The sequence below is a fragment of the Cupressus sempervirens genome, chromosome 8 (assembly GCF_028749045.1).
Source record: "Cupressus sempervirens isolate cs-2001-9-10 chromosome 8, ASM2874904v1, whole genome shotgun sequence".
NCBI classification, from domain to species: Eukaryota; Viridiplantae; Streptophyta; class Pinopsida; order Cupressales; family Cupressaceae; genus Cupressus; species Cupressus sempervirens.
In genome coordinates this window covers 533,133,922-533,150,068 of record NC_143125.1, presented here as the reverse complement: position 1 = coordinate 533,150,068, position 16,147 = coordinate 533,133,922, and the positions used below count along the sequence as shown (strand labels likewise).

The 16,147-nt window shown below is 36.0% G+C and overlaps 1 protein-coding gene across 1 annotated transcript; it reads left to right on the top strand.

The window, feature by feature from the left end:
- The first annotated feature begins 4,084 nt into the window (after nt 1-4,084).
- Nucleotides 4,085-5,387, top strand: LOC149543542 (uncharacterized). The gene has a single exon (XM_089798333.1). The coding sequence runs from the start codon at nt 4,285-4,287 to the stop codon at nt 5,068-5,070; it is 786 nt and encodes a 261-aa protein (XP_089654459.1). The 5' UTR covers nt 4,085-4,284; the 3' UTR covers nt 5,071-5,387.
- The last annotated feature ends 10,760 nt before the right edge of the window (nt 5,388-16,147 follow it).

Sequence of the window (16,147 nt, the reverse complement as noted above, 5' to 3'; positions counted from 1 at the left end):
CACACAAAGAGAACCATATGAATTTGATAGAAATTATATACAATTTTTTTCTTTTCTTATATATGCCATATATTACTTAGAATAACATCACTTGAATAACTTGGAGAAATAGAAAAAGGAAACAAATCTAAAATAATTGAAATCCAAATTCCACTTCTTTTTTTTTTTTGATGGAGGGTTCAGACCTATGAGGCAGCCCAACGAGGCACGAAGCCTGTAAGCTACTAGCTAGTGAAGGCCACCACATAGACTTTTTAGGAACCTGATATGGGCCCACTCATGCCTGAAACCTCTTTAGCTTAGAGCCAAGGACTGAGGGGCATCCACACCATCAAAATCACCCCGAGCATGATCCCGGCCTCATCCCTTATGATGTCAGAGCCTTGCACTCAACAAGACTTGATCCCTAGTGGACTCTTTGTGAGTCATTCAACTTCACCAGTAGACCAAGGGCCTATTGACAAATTAAATTCCACTTTTGAAAGCATGATCTTTTCAAAAGACACATTCATCCTAATAATTGTAATATAAATAGGCAAGGATCTACAAAAGAAGCATCATCCCTCACCCTAATTTTTATTTATTTTTCCTTTTTGGAGGAGGGATACTAGGCAGCTATTAAAAAATGTGCCTAATAAGTTTATAGAGTGGAAGATAAAAGTATGAAGTATTGTGCAAATAAGGATAATAGGCATGTAACTAGATAGTTGGTTATGATGTTGGAAAATATATGCATGATTAAGATTTATTGAATAGGTTGTACTTTAATTTTTCTAAAGATGTAGGAATAAGTACTAAGAAAGCGGAAATATATTTACAAAGTTGGTTAAAAAATCTATGAAATAGTCAAAGTAAATGGAGGGTTTTCCTAGGACAAATAAGTAAATTATGCATTCAAAAGTCAAGGTTCATTTTAAAGAATAGGAAATAGAAGTGAGAAACATTAATATTTCTATTAAGAGAGTAAAGATATATAGAATAACCCATTAGAAAGAGAACTAAAAAGTGGATAAAGGAGGGTTAAAGTTTATAATATGATTGATGTAATAATTTTCCTTAAATCTAAAATACACTAAAATATATTGAGAGTGAAATCTATACGAAGAATGAACTATTTTCTTTGGTTTCTATTAATGTTACTTTCAACAATAATGAAAAGAAAAAGGGGTCAATATTTTCTATATACAATTATGGAAAGTAAACTTTACCTTAAATTCTAATTACAACAAATGAGGGAATCAACAATGTTGTTTTTCTTAATAAGTGGTTAAAGATTCTAAACTCACATATAAGGTAAGGTTTTAGGTTGAAAAAAATAGAAAGGATAAAATGCTTTTCAAGTAAATTAGTGTAGTGATATCTCAATTCTTTTTTAAATTAAATATTGGGAATTAGGTGTAGACCCCCATATAGATTATGGTGCACTAAGTAAACATTTCAACATGATTGATGACACTTACATGAAAATTCTTCTTGTACCACATGGATTGGGAAGACTAGACCTCTTGACCTCAATGTTTAACATTAGAAGCTCTCATTAATTAAGCTAGGAACCCAACCTAATACCCTAATACTTTATCATCATTGAATTTAACAAATTATCAACCATGAACAACTATAATAAACATCCATTGAATTCTTTATTGAATTACATTAAAAATGTAGAGATGAGATTTATCTATATAAAAATAAATGCATGAGTAAAGAAGTGCAAGAGATACATGTTTGACTACAATTGTGATGGAGAATTTTGGTTTAGTTGAAGGAATTATACTTCTGCCTTTTAGAATTATAGTAGGTCAAATGTGACCATTAATGATATTGTCAAATTGGATGTAAAACATACTATAAGTTACCACAATAGTTTTTGTATTAACATCTCACATGATTGTAGTAAAATCATTTGTAATGTGTAATTTTGATGACAATATATATGATCTTATAAACTTGCACCTATAACTAAACTATTATTTTGGTGACAATTACTTCATGCCTTGGGTATGATTATAGATTTGTCTCAATCAAATCTAGAAAGTTAATCTAGTTGAAGTACTACAAAATCCACTACAATACCAATAGTGACCTCATATATGGGAACTATGGAAAATGAGTTTCTATAGTTGGCGAACTCAAACAAACTAAGGCTAGAGTTTTAGAGCATGAAGGAAAATTTGGTAGGATTTCCATATTTTCCATGAGGGTCATGCAATTTTCAATGGCGTCCCTTTGTCTTTTGTAGAATAAGGTTCTATGTGATGATGGCATTGAGGTGGGTAACTAGAAGGATCCCTTCAAGTTCCTCATGAAGATTTGGTTGCACTCCACCAAATTAGATGCAAGTGTTCTACAAGGGAGCTCAATAGGAACTATGTCCATGTTCTGCTTATTTTTGTTTCTACTAGTTGCCACTATAGGCATAGTAGAATTTATTTTATTTTATTTTATGATTTTTTAGTTGTGATACTATTACTAAGTATTTTTATGTTTACCAGGGATAGCCCTAGGTGGCCCTATTATTAGAACTTTAGTAGTATAGATGATATATTAGGTAGTATAATTGGAGACATTAATTCCCTTTAGATGGTATGGATGATAGATATATGCTATATTACTAGTTAGATAATGTGTTGTTATTGTTAAACCATTGACATTAATAGAAAACATCCTAGTTTTTGTTTCTTTAATGTCAAAAATAATTGTTGCAATTTTATAATTTAAAATAAGTTTGAAGGCAAAAAGAATAACACATATATAAAGTTTTGAATGTTAAGGACATGATTTTGGATCATCACATTTGAAGTAGCATACAAAAGGAAACAAATATTATACTCATTAGAAAGGACATAAACATTCTAATAATTTGATATTTGGCATTTCAATAATTTTTTAATGTCCAATTAGTCAATTATTTTTGTCACAATCAATCAAATCAACCAATCATAAGTAACTTTTTAAAAACTTGATAATTTCAATATTTCTAAAGTTTCAACTTTCTATATTTATTAATTATTTAATTGAATTATATTAATTATCTCAATTATGATTAATTAATTGGTTTGGTATTGGAGGATTTTTTTTAGACTCCCTCCAAATAATATTTTTGAAAAGATTGTTTGGACTAGAAATTAGTTTGTATTTTTACATTTTATAATAAATTAAAAAAAAATCTAAAAAATTCTTTAATATTTCAGAACAATTTTTATATTATAGAAGGAAAAATAATATTTCTAAAGATCGTAGGGATGTTAATCTTCTTTAACATTTCTTGAATTTTAGGGAATATTAATATTTATAATTTGAATTTTTCTATAGCTTATATCATAACAATTTCTTATGTGTTAGGAAAATTGGTATTCTCTTGTGATTTTCTATTAATTTTTAAAAAAATAATTTCAATACAAATTAGTAAATAATTCTTATATTTTGAAAAAGAATAATCTTTAGATTGACTGGTATATGTCATTATATTTTCAAAATTGATCAAGAAAAATATAAGTGTCATTTACTTGTGTGGATCCAATTTATTTATTTATTTTTTGATCGGTAATGTGTTGAAGCATTGAGTATTATTTATTTATTTATTATAATTATTAGTTATTGTAATTGTTACGTATTAAGCTCAAGTATATTCGAACCCAAGACATCTACGTGAGATACTCATAATTATTATATTATAACTAGAAAAAGAATAATCTTTAAATTGAATAAGTATATGTAATTATATTTTCAAAATTCATATCTACTGTCATTTAATTGTGTGGACTCAAATTATTATATTATAAGTCAGAAAAAAGGAGAAATGTTTGGCTATATGTGATTACATTTTCAAAATTCATCATAAAATATATCTAGTGTCATGGAAAAGTGTGGACTCAAATCATTATGTTATAACTTACAAAAAGAATAATCTTTAGTCATATGTGATTGCGATAACGATCCTGCCTTGCACTCAACAAGACTTGATCTTAGACCAAAAGCCCATCAACGATATTCTCACACTTCTCTTTTGATATATAATCATCAGATTCCATAACAAATATTTTCCTTTTTCTTCCCCATCTTTTTCACTGAGTAACAGATAGAAAGCAACAGAGACAGATACAGATAGGGGAAAAGTGCATGCTGCTAGATAGAGACATGCACATGGATAATGCTATCTTCTAGTTAAGACGCCAAAGAAATAAAGCCAAAACATATTTCATATTTGCCTGCTGAGAAATAAAGTGACCTGATTAAAAATGGACACGTTGCAGGAGTCCCAAGCAGTTCACAAAATGTGTATTGATGAAGAGACAAAGGTGGGGCAAAACTTCTCTTCCTATCCCGCCATTCAAGGCATGCCACAACCTCCTGCGTCCTTTCAGCGCCACCGCTTGTGCCGCACCTCTTTCCCCCTTTTTAACTCCTCCTTTCCTCCATCACAGAAACCCTCGTAGATCACAAATATTCTCAGAGCTTTGTAGATCAGCAATGGAGAGAAGCCAGAGCCTTGAGAAGATCAGGCAGATCACGAAGAAGTTGCAGAAGCTTGGAAGCCTCAAGAACGCGCTTTCATTTAAGCTGCGCCGCCGCTCATTCGACCAGGAGGAGGAGGAGGAGGAGAAACAGACTGAAAGGCGCAGATCTGAAAGCTCTGTTCCGCGAGCTCTCATGGCGGATTACGCCGTGAAAGAGGATCTCCAGCGGACGCGGCGCTCGGAAAGTTCTGTTCCGCGAGGTTATTTAGCCGATTGTGATCGGCAGCGGAAACGGCGGCCGGAAAATTCTGTTCCGCGAGGTCACCTGGCGATTTATGCCGCAAAGGAGGATTGTGAGGGGAGGCGGTTTGTTATTCCGGTGGATTATTTGAAGCAGCCTGTGTTTAAAGATCTGCTGCGCATGGCGGAGGAAGAGTTCGGCTTTGATTATGTTACCGGCATTCTCACAATTCCCTGCGATCCGGAACATTTTGAGGAGATTATTAATAGATTGAAATTTTCAGGCGGCATTCTTGTAAAATCTTCGTCGTCTGGATGTGCTTTCAATTCTAAGTCTTATTTCAGTAATAACAAGGCTCTGATGGTGCGATGAGGATGATCTTGTCTTCCGGATTGTGTATTATAGTATTTGACCTTGAATTTTGATGCGTTACTAACTGAAGTAACCTGTATTTCATTTTATTCTCTCCGCCATGGCTTTCGACTGCAGAATTGAGCGGGATGACGAATTTAATGTCGAAATATTGAAATGGAAGGGTAAAATATTGCAGAAATCTTTTTGGCTTTCTTGTATAGAGAATGAGGTTTAATCTGTAAATGCATAATGCGCATTGATTGTTTGATTAAGTATTCATCTCTGTAAAGCATTGCTCTCCAGGCAGAATTGATCTCCTTACATTGTTTTCAAAATCTGTAAATGCATGGATGTGCATTGGTTGGTTTATGCCTTCAATTTACATGCAGGATGATCTTGTAAAGCATTGTTTCAAATCTGTAACTGCATGGATTTGGATTGGTTGATTAAACCTCCAATGTCCATGCAGGATGATCTTTTTCAATATGTATGAAACTTTCTGCATGAATCTTTTGGCAATTAGTAGCTTCGTCATTTGGTTTTTGCTTATCTATATTGAAAATATTGTAGCTTCATCATTTGGTTTTTCCTTATGTATATTGAAAATATTAATTTTAAAAATAGAACTGATTTATTATTTTTACTTTGGCCAGAAGGTTATATGATTTATTTTCTAATTTAGTAATTTTACTTTGGCCAAAAGGTTATATGATTTATATTTTAATTTAGTAATTTTATTATTTGAAAAAATTATTTATATTGTAAATTAATTAAATAAGTATGTCCTTTAGCAGTTTGAATTATAGATGTTTATTTTGAAAATAGTAAAAGAAGATGGATAATAAGAATAAAATAAAATGAGTATATTTATTTAATAATTAGAAGAAAAGATCTATTAATTGAGTATTTTAATATTATAATTTTATATCATTCACAAGTTATGGAATATTTTATTTGGAAAGTCTCATACTTATAATTAAGATTTTAAAATCACACTAACAAATATGATATTACATCAGCATATTTTAGACCTACACTTCCACTAAATTCATCAAACAATTTGATATAAAAGATTTACCAAACAATTTGATATAATGATCATCTCAATCATATTAATTTCAAATTTCAATCATATTAGTTTCAAATTTGATTAAATACGTAGCCAATAAAAAAATGGCTATATAATCTACACATTTAACATAATCTCGCTAAATTTGTCATCTACATAGGGGCTTGGTGAGGCCAAAGACTCCATTGGCGGTAGAGTGTAGAAAATAAAAGTGACACATATTCCAAGGTAGGGGAGAGGACCTAGTACTTGAACACATTCCAATAGTTGTGATAGGAGTTGTTCACTTGAATACTTGCACTTATTGACTTAATGCCTAATTTTTTTGACAATATTGTACCAATACTTATGACTTTAAAGTTGTTAGTATAATGCTAACTACCCAAAATTGAATAAAATGTACTCTTAGTTATTAAAATTAACGAATGACGTGATGCCACATTAGCTATTCAACTATGGGTTACCTTTATGCACGACCATTGGTCTCACTTTTTTTGGGTTGTTTTGGACAACTTGGAAAAAGCATGCTGATGTGGCATCATAATGTGTGATGTGGACTTGAAACCTTAGTTATAAGTAGGCGACTCGCCAAGTAAGCTATAGTAAAAAATTGGGAGCAATTTGATTTTTTTACATAGGGTTTTGATAAGCACGAAGTTAAGGTTTTCAAGTATTGGGTCCTCTCCCCTAGGTAGTTTATAAAATATCGGTGAGGCCATGTGGATATTCATAGTGTGGAGCTATGAAAACACATGGCCAAAAGAATGTGGTCATGGTCAAAGTGGATGGGAATATTGGTTTCCATAATTTAGTTGGAGAGGAAGTATGATCAAAATTAAAAAATTTGAAAATACAATGGATTTTTCTTATAAATTTTTAATATTTGTTTTGTATTTTGGGAGATCTTAAAAAAAAAGCTTGACTTTTGATGCATTCTGACGATAGATGGCACCGAAATAAATGGTTTAGATTTTATATGTAGATTTAATTTATTTTTTATTTTTTTCTATTTTTAATTAGAAAAATAATAGTTAAAAATACAATATAAAGTTTTTAGAATAACATAGGATGCAAAAAGAGGAGGTTGCACATTGTTGTGTTCGAATCTCTCTTAAAGTGGTAAGAAGATCATAATATGATTGGAGTCAGTTTCTCAAAAAAATGAGATAGGGGGAGAGGTTCACAATAATGATCAACACTTTCATTTTGAACAATATAGAATGTATGGGAGAAGATTGCAAGACAACAAAATTTCCAAAGGTTTTTTAGCAAAAAAATTGTGGCTAAAAGAAGATATTGAGGTATGGGGAGAGGTCAAGAAGTGTTGACTTGTAAGACCAAGCTTGTGGAAAAAGAGTGAGAAGAGTGGAAAATTAAAAAAACTCCACAAAAGTTGGGCATGAGGAAAAAACCAAAAAGCATGTTTTATAGTTTATCTTCTTGCACAAAAATGACAATAGGGAACTGGTGTGATGAAAGATAAATGGGCTCCAATGGGGATCTTAATAGGAAGTATTTTCTTGGTAATAAGTTGGGCTTCAGCCTCCACTTTGGACTTCCAAATAAGAGCACTTAACTTATTCCACTTTGTACATTTGACTCTACAATTCCATTTTCAAAATTAAGGAAAAGAGATAAAGGAAAGGTTGTTAGAAGTTGTCTATAAACAACTTTTAGAGGAAAAGAACAAAAATTATGATTATTAGGCAATTTCCAATAAAAAAGGTTGTCATGGCAAGGGGTGGACAAAGAGAAACAATTCAGGAGTAACCAAACTTTAGATTTGATTAATAGAGATCTCATATAAAGGGGACAACTTGAATTTATAATTAGTAACATGCCATAGTTTCCAATTAAAGCCAACTAGGTTTGAAAGGTCTTGGAAAACCTAAATGCCTTTGTTAAAGAGTTGTTTACATTTGAGCCATTCGTATACAATAGGAGGGGCATTATAAAGTTGAATGAGATAGGCCCACCAAATGGAGGAGGAAGAAAATTTTAAGCCAAGGCTGAAAGATTGATCAACCCAAGATAACTTTTTTGAAATGATATGCCAAGCTTTCCAAATGGAGTTAAGTGGGGCTAAACTATGCAAGTTAAAGTATGGGGCAAGTACAAGTTTATCACTCCAAATTACCATATCCCATGAATGTCCACATGTAGCAGTTTGGAAATGATAGTGAATTAGATGTTTCCACGAGGTATCACCATCTAAGGATTTAACAATCAATTTAGTAGTAAGATAAATATCTTGTATATATAGGTCTATGATACGTATTCCTCCTCTATCCCTTGGTTGAATGCAATGGATCCATGAAGTAACTAGATTGTCTTAATCTCCTACACAACCCATATAAAGTTCCTAACTAGTTGATTCAACTAATTGTAGCACGCTTTAGATGACAAACAAAAAGAAGAAACATAAACATGATTAAAAATAGGAATCTTGTTGGCAACTTGAATTCTACCAGCCATGGAAAGAAACCTATTAGTCCAATTTAGAAGTTTCTTTTAATTTTATCAAGGAATCATTATTACATCAGTGGAAGCACAAAGATGAGTCTCAAATCGACAAAAGTTTGTAGGTTGAGATTCTTCTTCTCCAAAAATGGGTGCTTGTTTAGCCTCAGTAGCTTGATCCTCTTTAATCACTTGGAATTGGGCGCCCATTTCAATTTGGGCACCCAAGAAAAATAGGGACTCAATTTCTTACAAAACAGACACCAAATTTTTAAAATCTAGTACCCATTTTTGAAATGTATTTTTTTAGCCTATTTTGGCTCATTTTCCAATTCAAAAAAATGAGATTATGGTTTGTGGACAATGGGTGCCCAATTTTGATCACCTTATCAACTCACTCTACCTATTTTTATTCTTATTAGATATGTACAACTATTTGTTATTATTATTTTTTGTTTGTGGTTAATAACTCTTTGTATTAGAAATATAATCTCTTTTCATTTAGTTTTGAAAGTGTTTTTTGTTAGAAACCATTATTTTATTGTATATAAAACACAAACTTGAAAAACTATTAACAAAAATGTAAACTTTAGGTAGAATACAAAAAAGTAAATTGTAGGTATAATACAAAATGAAACATTAGATAAAAAATAAAAATAAAAAATGGTAAAAAACTTGAGTAGAAAACCCAAAAATGCAAAATGTGCACCTATAGAATTTTTTTAAAGTAAACTTTAGACATAAAAAATTGAAAACATGCATCTCTCTCTCCTCTCTCTCCTCTCTCTCTCTCTCTCTCTATTTTTTTATATATATTTAGATGTTCATTTTAATTTATGTTTTATACATGTTAAGATGTATTTAAGTTATATGTCATGTAATTATAGTTAAAGTGATGGATGATTAGATGTATTACATGTTTAGATTGTTTAAAAATGCATTTATATGTATGTTTTAAATATATTTTAATTAAATAATAATTGAATTATTTTATGTTGTGTGTATATATATGTATGTATATATATGTATATATATGCATATTATTTTGATCTCTAAGTCATGTTGCCTATTAGTGTCAAACACTTAGTCATTTCCTGGGCAGAGTTGGTTGGTCGTCATTGCAATCAAGCCACCCAATGAAGGCTAAATGTATTTGGACTTGTTTATATTCCAATGTGAGCCAAGAAAGTCTTAGGTTATTGAGCACCCCAATATAGATTGAGTGTCAGTTTATGTTGAGTGAAGTCAACAAATGTTGAGCAAAAAAGAGTTAGTTCATGTTGAGTGGGAAAATTATTGTCAAGCATACATAGGCCGAGGGATGACATGAATATTGGTATGGACCGAGCGTTAGCGTATTCAGGTGTCAAGTAAACTAGTTTTGGCATATGTGTTTGTGATGGTACAAATACTTATGTAAATGATTCTGGCTGACTTCTACATGCAATTTAATGATTATAGAGACAACTAAGTAGTTGATTATGCATTTTGTCAAAGGTCATTGATCCTAATGGAAGGTGATCAACCAATCAAAAAATTGGAGGGATTGAGTGACAAAAGGAAAAGATCTGGATCGTTGATCATGATCTAGAACCTTCTCCACATGTTTATTTAAAGAGGATCTAGACCCTAAATCAAAGAGAAAATGAATGTGTATGTGTGTGTGAGAGAAGGATTAAGAGAGAGTGAAGAGAAAAGTGTATGAGCGAAAGAAGACTATGTTTGATGAGTAGAAGCATAGACCAGACAAAGCAACCTAGTAGTGAAGGATAAAATAAAGCATATCAAATAAGGAGATTAAATCAGAATTGGAAGGAGGAGATTCATAATTCAACATCATAGTGCTAACCGAAGGATCAGGTACTAATACATTCTAGCAAGTGAATTAGAGAAATCTCTTAACATTGTGGTCTTAACAAAGAAAAGAAAGGACTTGGCTATTCAACAGAATGACACTCTATATGAAGAAGACATTGAAGGACTACATGAAGATGGGAATTCTAGTGAAAGTGATGCAACAATTGTAGACCTATTGGAAAGGAACAACACTGAATGAAGAAGTAAGAGCACTAAAGAGAGAACATGAAATCTAGTCAGTAAGATGGTGTGAAGTGACTAAGAAGAAAAAGAAAGTTGAAGAAGATAAAGCTCATATGTCTACATGAATTGATGAAAAGAACAATGAAGTCAAAATCAGTTTGATATGGCCAACATACTACTCCTTACAACTCAAGAATTTAGTAAAAAGGATGTGGAGATTGCTAATTTGAAATCTAAGAATGAGCATTTGGTGAAACATGAAAATGAATTCATTGAAAGGTTGAACAAACCTAAAGAAGATATGAAATATTATGAAGAGATGTTGAGATCACAAAGAAGATTTAATGACACATCTGGTGTAGGCTATACTGAGCACCTTTTTGAGAAGGGAGAATCATCAAAGAGTGGAGAGGAAAGAAATGCAAAGTCAAAGAACAAACCTACATGCTATCATTGTGAAAAGATAGGACACACAACAAACATTTGTAGAGGCAAGATTGGTAAACAACACCCTGAAAAAAATTTGATGGATATCATTTTAATTGCAAGAAGCTAGGACACCAAGCACATGAATGCAGGCCAAAGGCTAGTAATGCATCTCTTGCACCTAGATTTGAAGGTCATTGCTACATTTTTTAGAAGTATGGACATAGAGCTCAATAATGAAAATCCAAGGAAAAACCTAATTGGACAACCAATAAAAAAGATGATGCATCCAAACAAGGTAACTCTCATAATTGGGATTATAACACATGGTACAGTTGTCATCATTGTGGAGAATATGGACAAATTGTAGAAAAAAGAATTAGGACACATTTTAGAGGCAAATACAAGAGTTGGTTGAATGGAAGTTTTGTTTGTTTTAGTTGTCAAAATATTAGACATGTAAGGAAGAACTCTAGGACTCAAGCACCGACACCTAGAAATGAACAATTCAAAGGAAAAGAAAAAGTTGATGTAGGGTAAGTGCACAAAGTTGTGGTGCCAAAAGGGGGGTATAAGTGGACACCTTTTTCTTGAAATCTGCAAATTTTGAACTTCAACAAGAATTTGAAGATAGTTACGCTCAAAATTTTCAGATATGACAAAAATAAAAGTCGTAGTCCTTTGAATCTAGTTTCTAAACTACTAATTTTTTTAAAAAATGGTTTAGTTTTAGGTCCTCAAAAAAGGGGGCCACAAAAAGTGGTACTGTTTATTCCAAAAAAACATAACACAGTACAAAGTGTGGCCACCCTAAAATTTTAACTTTTTTTTTGAAATTCTTTAATCACTCTAGTCAAAAGTTACTTAACACTATGTAGTTTATCCCAAATTTTTTGGGTAATTTTATAATGTGTATTTTTTTTTAATGAATTTTTTAACTAGACACATCTCAAAAATGTGAAATATCTATGTGCTCCCCCTAGAAATAATTGAAAACTAATCTAAAATCAAAACTTCTTTTTTTCAAAGTGTGTAGAATGGAGTCTAATTTCTAAAAAATTAAATTATTACAAAATTTGATGAACGAGCTAAAATCTATAGCCCAATTAGTACATGGTGGTTTTTGACAAAAAATGAACATACATTCAAAAGAAATTATAGATGAAAGGCTTGAAATAGTTCAAATTAAAAATAAATTATATAGTTAGATAGCTAACACAGAGATCTATAATGCTATGTAACTTGATCTTATCGATACCCAACCATGAGAAATCTTGAAGGGGAGCACAGAAGAAAAAATAATCATTTTTTGTATGTTTGCTAGAAAACACATCTCAAGCCTATTCATCAAATCCAAACCTTTGGGTTGGATCTCCAAGGCAAAACCAAGCCTTAGGCTTGGGTTTAATTAAGGTTTAAATAGCACATGCGCCCTATAGCACGTACACCCTATAGCGCGCACGCGCTATTTAAACTTTAGTTCTAAATAGGATGTGTGCGCTATAGTGCGCATGCACTATTAAGATCTAAGTTGCAAAAGAGAACTACGCGGGGGGGGGGATAGGGGAATGGCTATGTGTGTGCATGAAAGAGATAGAGAGAAAGTAGGGGATAAGAGAGGAGAGAGAGTACAGGATGGGAGAGAGAAAGTGAGAAAGAGTAGGGGTGGCAAAGAGAGTATAGGATGAGAGAGAGAGAGAGAGTAGGGGTGGCAAAGAGAGGAAGTGTGAGAGAGAGTAGGGGTGGAAAAGAGAGAGTGTGGGATGGGGGAAAGAGATTTAAAGTAGGGGATGGGAGAGAGAGGAAGTGTGAGAGAGAGATTAAGAGTAGGAGATGGGGGAGAGAGAGAGAGAGTAGGCGATGGGAGACGGAGTGGGAGAGGAAGAACTTGAGAGAGAGGAGGATGGGAGTGCATGTGTGTTAAAGAGAGAGAGTATGGAATGGGAGAGGGGGAAGACAAAGTAGCTCAAGAGAGAGTAGGGGATGGAAGAGAGAGTAGGCGATGGGAGAGGGAGTGGGAGAGAGAGTGGGAGAGGGGGGAATAGAAATGTGTGTGTGTGTGTGTGTGTGTGTGTGTGTGTGTGTGTGAGAGAGAGAGAGAGAGAGAGAGAGAGAGAGAGAGAGAGAGAGAGAGAGAGAGAGTAGGGGATAGGAGAGAGTGTGAAAATTTAAGAGAGACTAGAGGTTAGCAGAGAGAGAGAGAGAGAGTGGAGAGGGAGAGAGTGAGATTGAGAGAGAGAGAGAGTAGGCAATGGGAGAGGGAGAGAAAGTGAGAGAAAAAGTAGGGGATGGAAGAGGAGAGAGGGGGGATGGGTGTGTGTGTGTGAAAGAGAGAGAGTCAAGAATGAGAGAGGGGAGAGAGAGATAGAGAGAGTAGGCAATGGTAGAGGGATGGGAGAGAGAGGGATAGAGTGAGTGAGTGAGAGAGAGAGAGAGAGAGAGAGAGAGAGAGAGAGAGAGAGAGAGAGAGAGATAGTAGGTGGTGGGAGAGGGAGTGGGAGGGAGAGAGAGGTGGAATGGAAGCATTTAAGAGAGATAGAGTAGGGGATGGGAGAGAGTAGGCAGTGGGACAAGGACTACAAGAGAGAGAGAGGGGGGGGAATGGGAATGTGTATTTATTTATAAGAGAGATAGAGTAAAGGATGGGAGAGAGTGTGAGAGTTTGAGAGAAAGTAGTAGGGGATGGGGGAGAGAGAGAGAGAGAGAGAGAGAGAGAGAGAGAGAGAGAGAGAGAGAGGAAGAAAGATAACTTGAGAGAGATAGATAGTAGGCGGTAGGAGAGGGAGTGGGAGAGGGAGAGGGAGAGGGAGAGAAATAGGGGGGATGGGAGTGTGTGACAGATGTAGAGAGTAGGGGATGTGAGAGAAGAAGAAGAGTGGGGGGATAAGAGTGTGTGTATCTATGAAAGTGAGAGAGTAGGGGATGGGAGAGAGTGTGAAAGTGTGAAAGTAGGGGGTGGCAAAGAGAGAGTACAATGATGGGGGAGAGAAAGTAGGTGGTGGGAGAGGAAAAGAGAGAGGGGGGATGGGAGTGTGTGTGTAAGAGAGACAGAGCAGGGGATGGGAGAGAGTGTGAGAGTGTGAGAGTAGGGGGTGGCAGAGAGAGAGAGTACGACGATGGGGGAGAGAAAGTAGGCGGTGGGAGAGGGAAAGAGAGAGGGGGGATGGGGGTGTATGTGTAAGAGAGTTAGAGTAGGGGATGGGAGAGAGTGAGAGTGTGAGAGAGTAGGGGATGGGGGAGGAGAGAGAGAGTAGGGGATGGGGGAGAGTGTGAGAGTGTGAGAGAGTAGGGGATGGGAGACGAGAGAGAGAGAAGGGGATGGGGAAGAGAAAGTAGGCGGTGGGAGAGAGAGTGGGAGAGGCAGAGAGAGCTTGTACAAGATGGGAGAGAGAGATTAGAGAGGGAGAGAGAGAACTTGAGAGAGAGAGATAGTAGGTAGTAGTAGTGTGAGTGTGAGAGAGAGTAGGGGGTGGTAGAGAGAGTACGACAATGGGGGAGAGCAAGTAGGCGGTGGGAGAGGGAGAGAGAGGGGGAATGGGAATGTGTGTAAGAGAGACAAAGTAGGGGATGGGAGAGAAGAGAGAGAGTAGGGGATGGAGGAGAGAAATTAGGTGGTAGGAGAGGGAGAGGGAGAGAGATAGGGGGGATAAGAGTGTTTGTGGGAGATCTAAAGAGTTAGGGATGGGAGAGGAGAGGGGGTGAGAGAGGTAGAGAGAGTAGGTGGTGGGAGAGGGAGAGTGAGAGAGAGTAAAGGATGGGAGAGAGTAGGAAGAGAGAGAGTGATGGGATGGGAGAGAGTGTAGGGGGGATAGAGAGTAGGGAGGATGGGGAGTGATGTGTTTTGAAAGGAAGTGTGAGATAGAGTACAGGTTGGGAGAGAGAGATTAAGAGTAGGGGATGGGAGAGAGAGAGAGTAGGCGATGGGAGACGGAGTGGGAGAGGAAGAACTTGAGAGAGAGGAGGATGGGAGTGAATGTGTGTGAAAGAGAGAGAGAGTATGGAATGGGAGAGGGGGAAGACAAAGTAGCTCAAGAGAGAGTAGGGGATGGAAGAGAGAGTAGGTGATGGGAGAGGGAGTGGGAGAGGGAGTGGGAGAGGGGGAGGGAGGGGGGAATAGAAATGTGTGTAAGAGAGAGAGAGAGAGAGAGAGAGAGAGAGAGAGAGAGAGAGAGTAGGGGATAGGAGAGAGTGTGAAAATTTAAGAGAGACTAGAGGGTAGCAGAGAGAGAGAGAGTGGAGAGGGAGAGAGTGAGAGTGAGATAGAGAGTAGGCAGTGGGAGAGGGAGAGCAAGTGAGAGAAAAAGTAGGGGATGGAAGAGGAGAGAGGGGGGATGGGTGTGTGTGTGTGAAAGAGAGAGTCAAGAATGAGAGAGGGGAGAGAGAGATAGAGAGAGTAGGCAATGGTAGAGGGATGGGAGAGAGAGGGAGAGAGTGAGAGAGAGAGAGATAGTAGGTGGTGGGAGAGGGAGTGGGAGGGAGAGAGAGGTGGAATGGAAGCATTTAAGAGAGATAGAGTAGGGGATGGGAGAGAGTAGGTAGTGGGACAAGGATTGCGAGAGAGAGAGAGAGGGGGGGGAATGGGAATGTGTATTTATTTATAAGAGAGATAGAGTAAAGGATGGGAGAGAGTGTGAGAGTTTGAGAGAAAGTAGTAGGGGATGGGAGAGAGAGTGAGAGTAAGGGATGGAAGAGAGAGAGAGAGAGAGAGAGAGAGAGAGAGAGAGAGAGAGAGAGAGAGAGAGAGAGAGAGAGAGAGAGAGTAGAGAGGAAGAAAGAGAAATTGAGAGAGATAGACAGTAGGCGGTAGGAGAGGGAGTGGGACAGGGAGAGGGAGAGGGAGAGAAATAGAGGGGATGGGAGTGTGTGTGATAGATGTAGAGAGTAGGGGATGGGAGAGAAGAAGAAGAGTGGGGGGATAAGAATGTGTGTATCTATGAAAGTGAGAGAGTAGGGGATGGGAGAGAGTGTGAAAGTGTGAAAGTAGGGGGTGGTAGAGAGAGAGTACAAAAATGGGGGAGAGAAAGTAGGCGGTGGGAGAGGAAAAGAGAGAGGGGGGATGGGAGTGTGTGTGTAAGAGAGACAGAGTAGGGAATGGGAGAG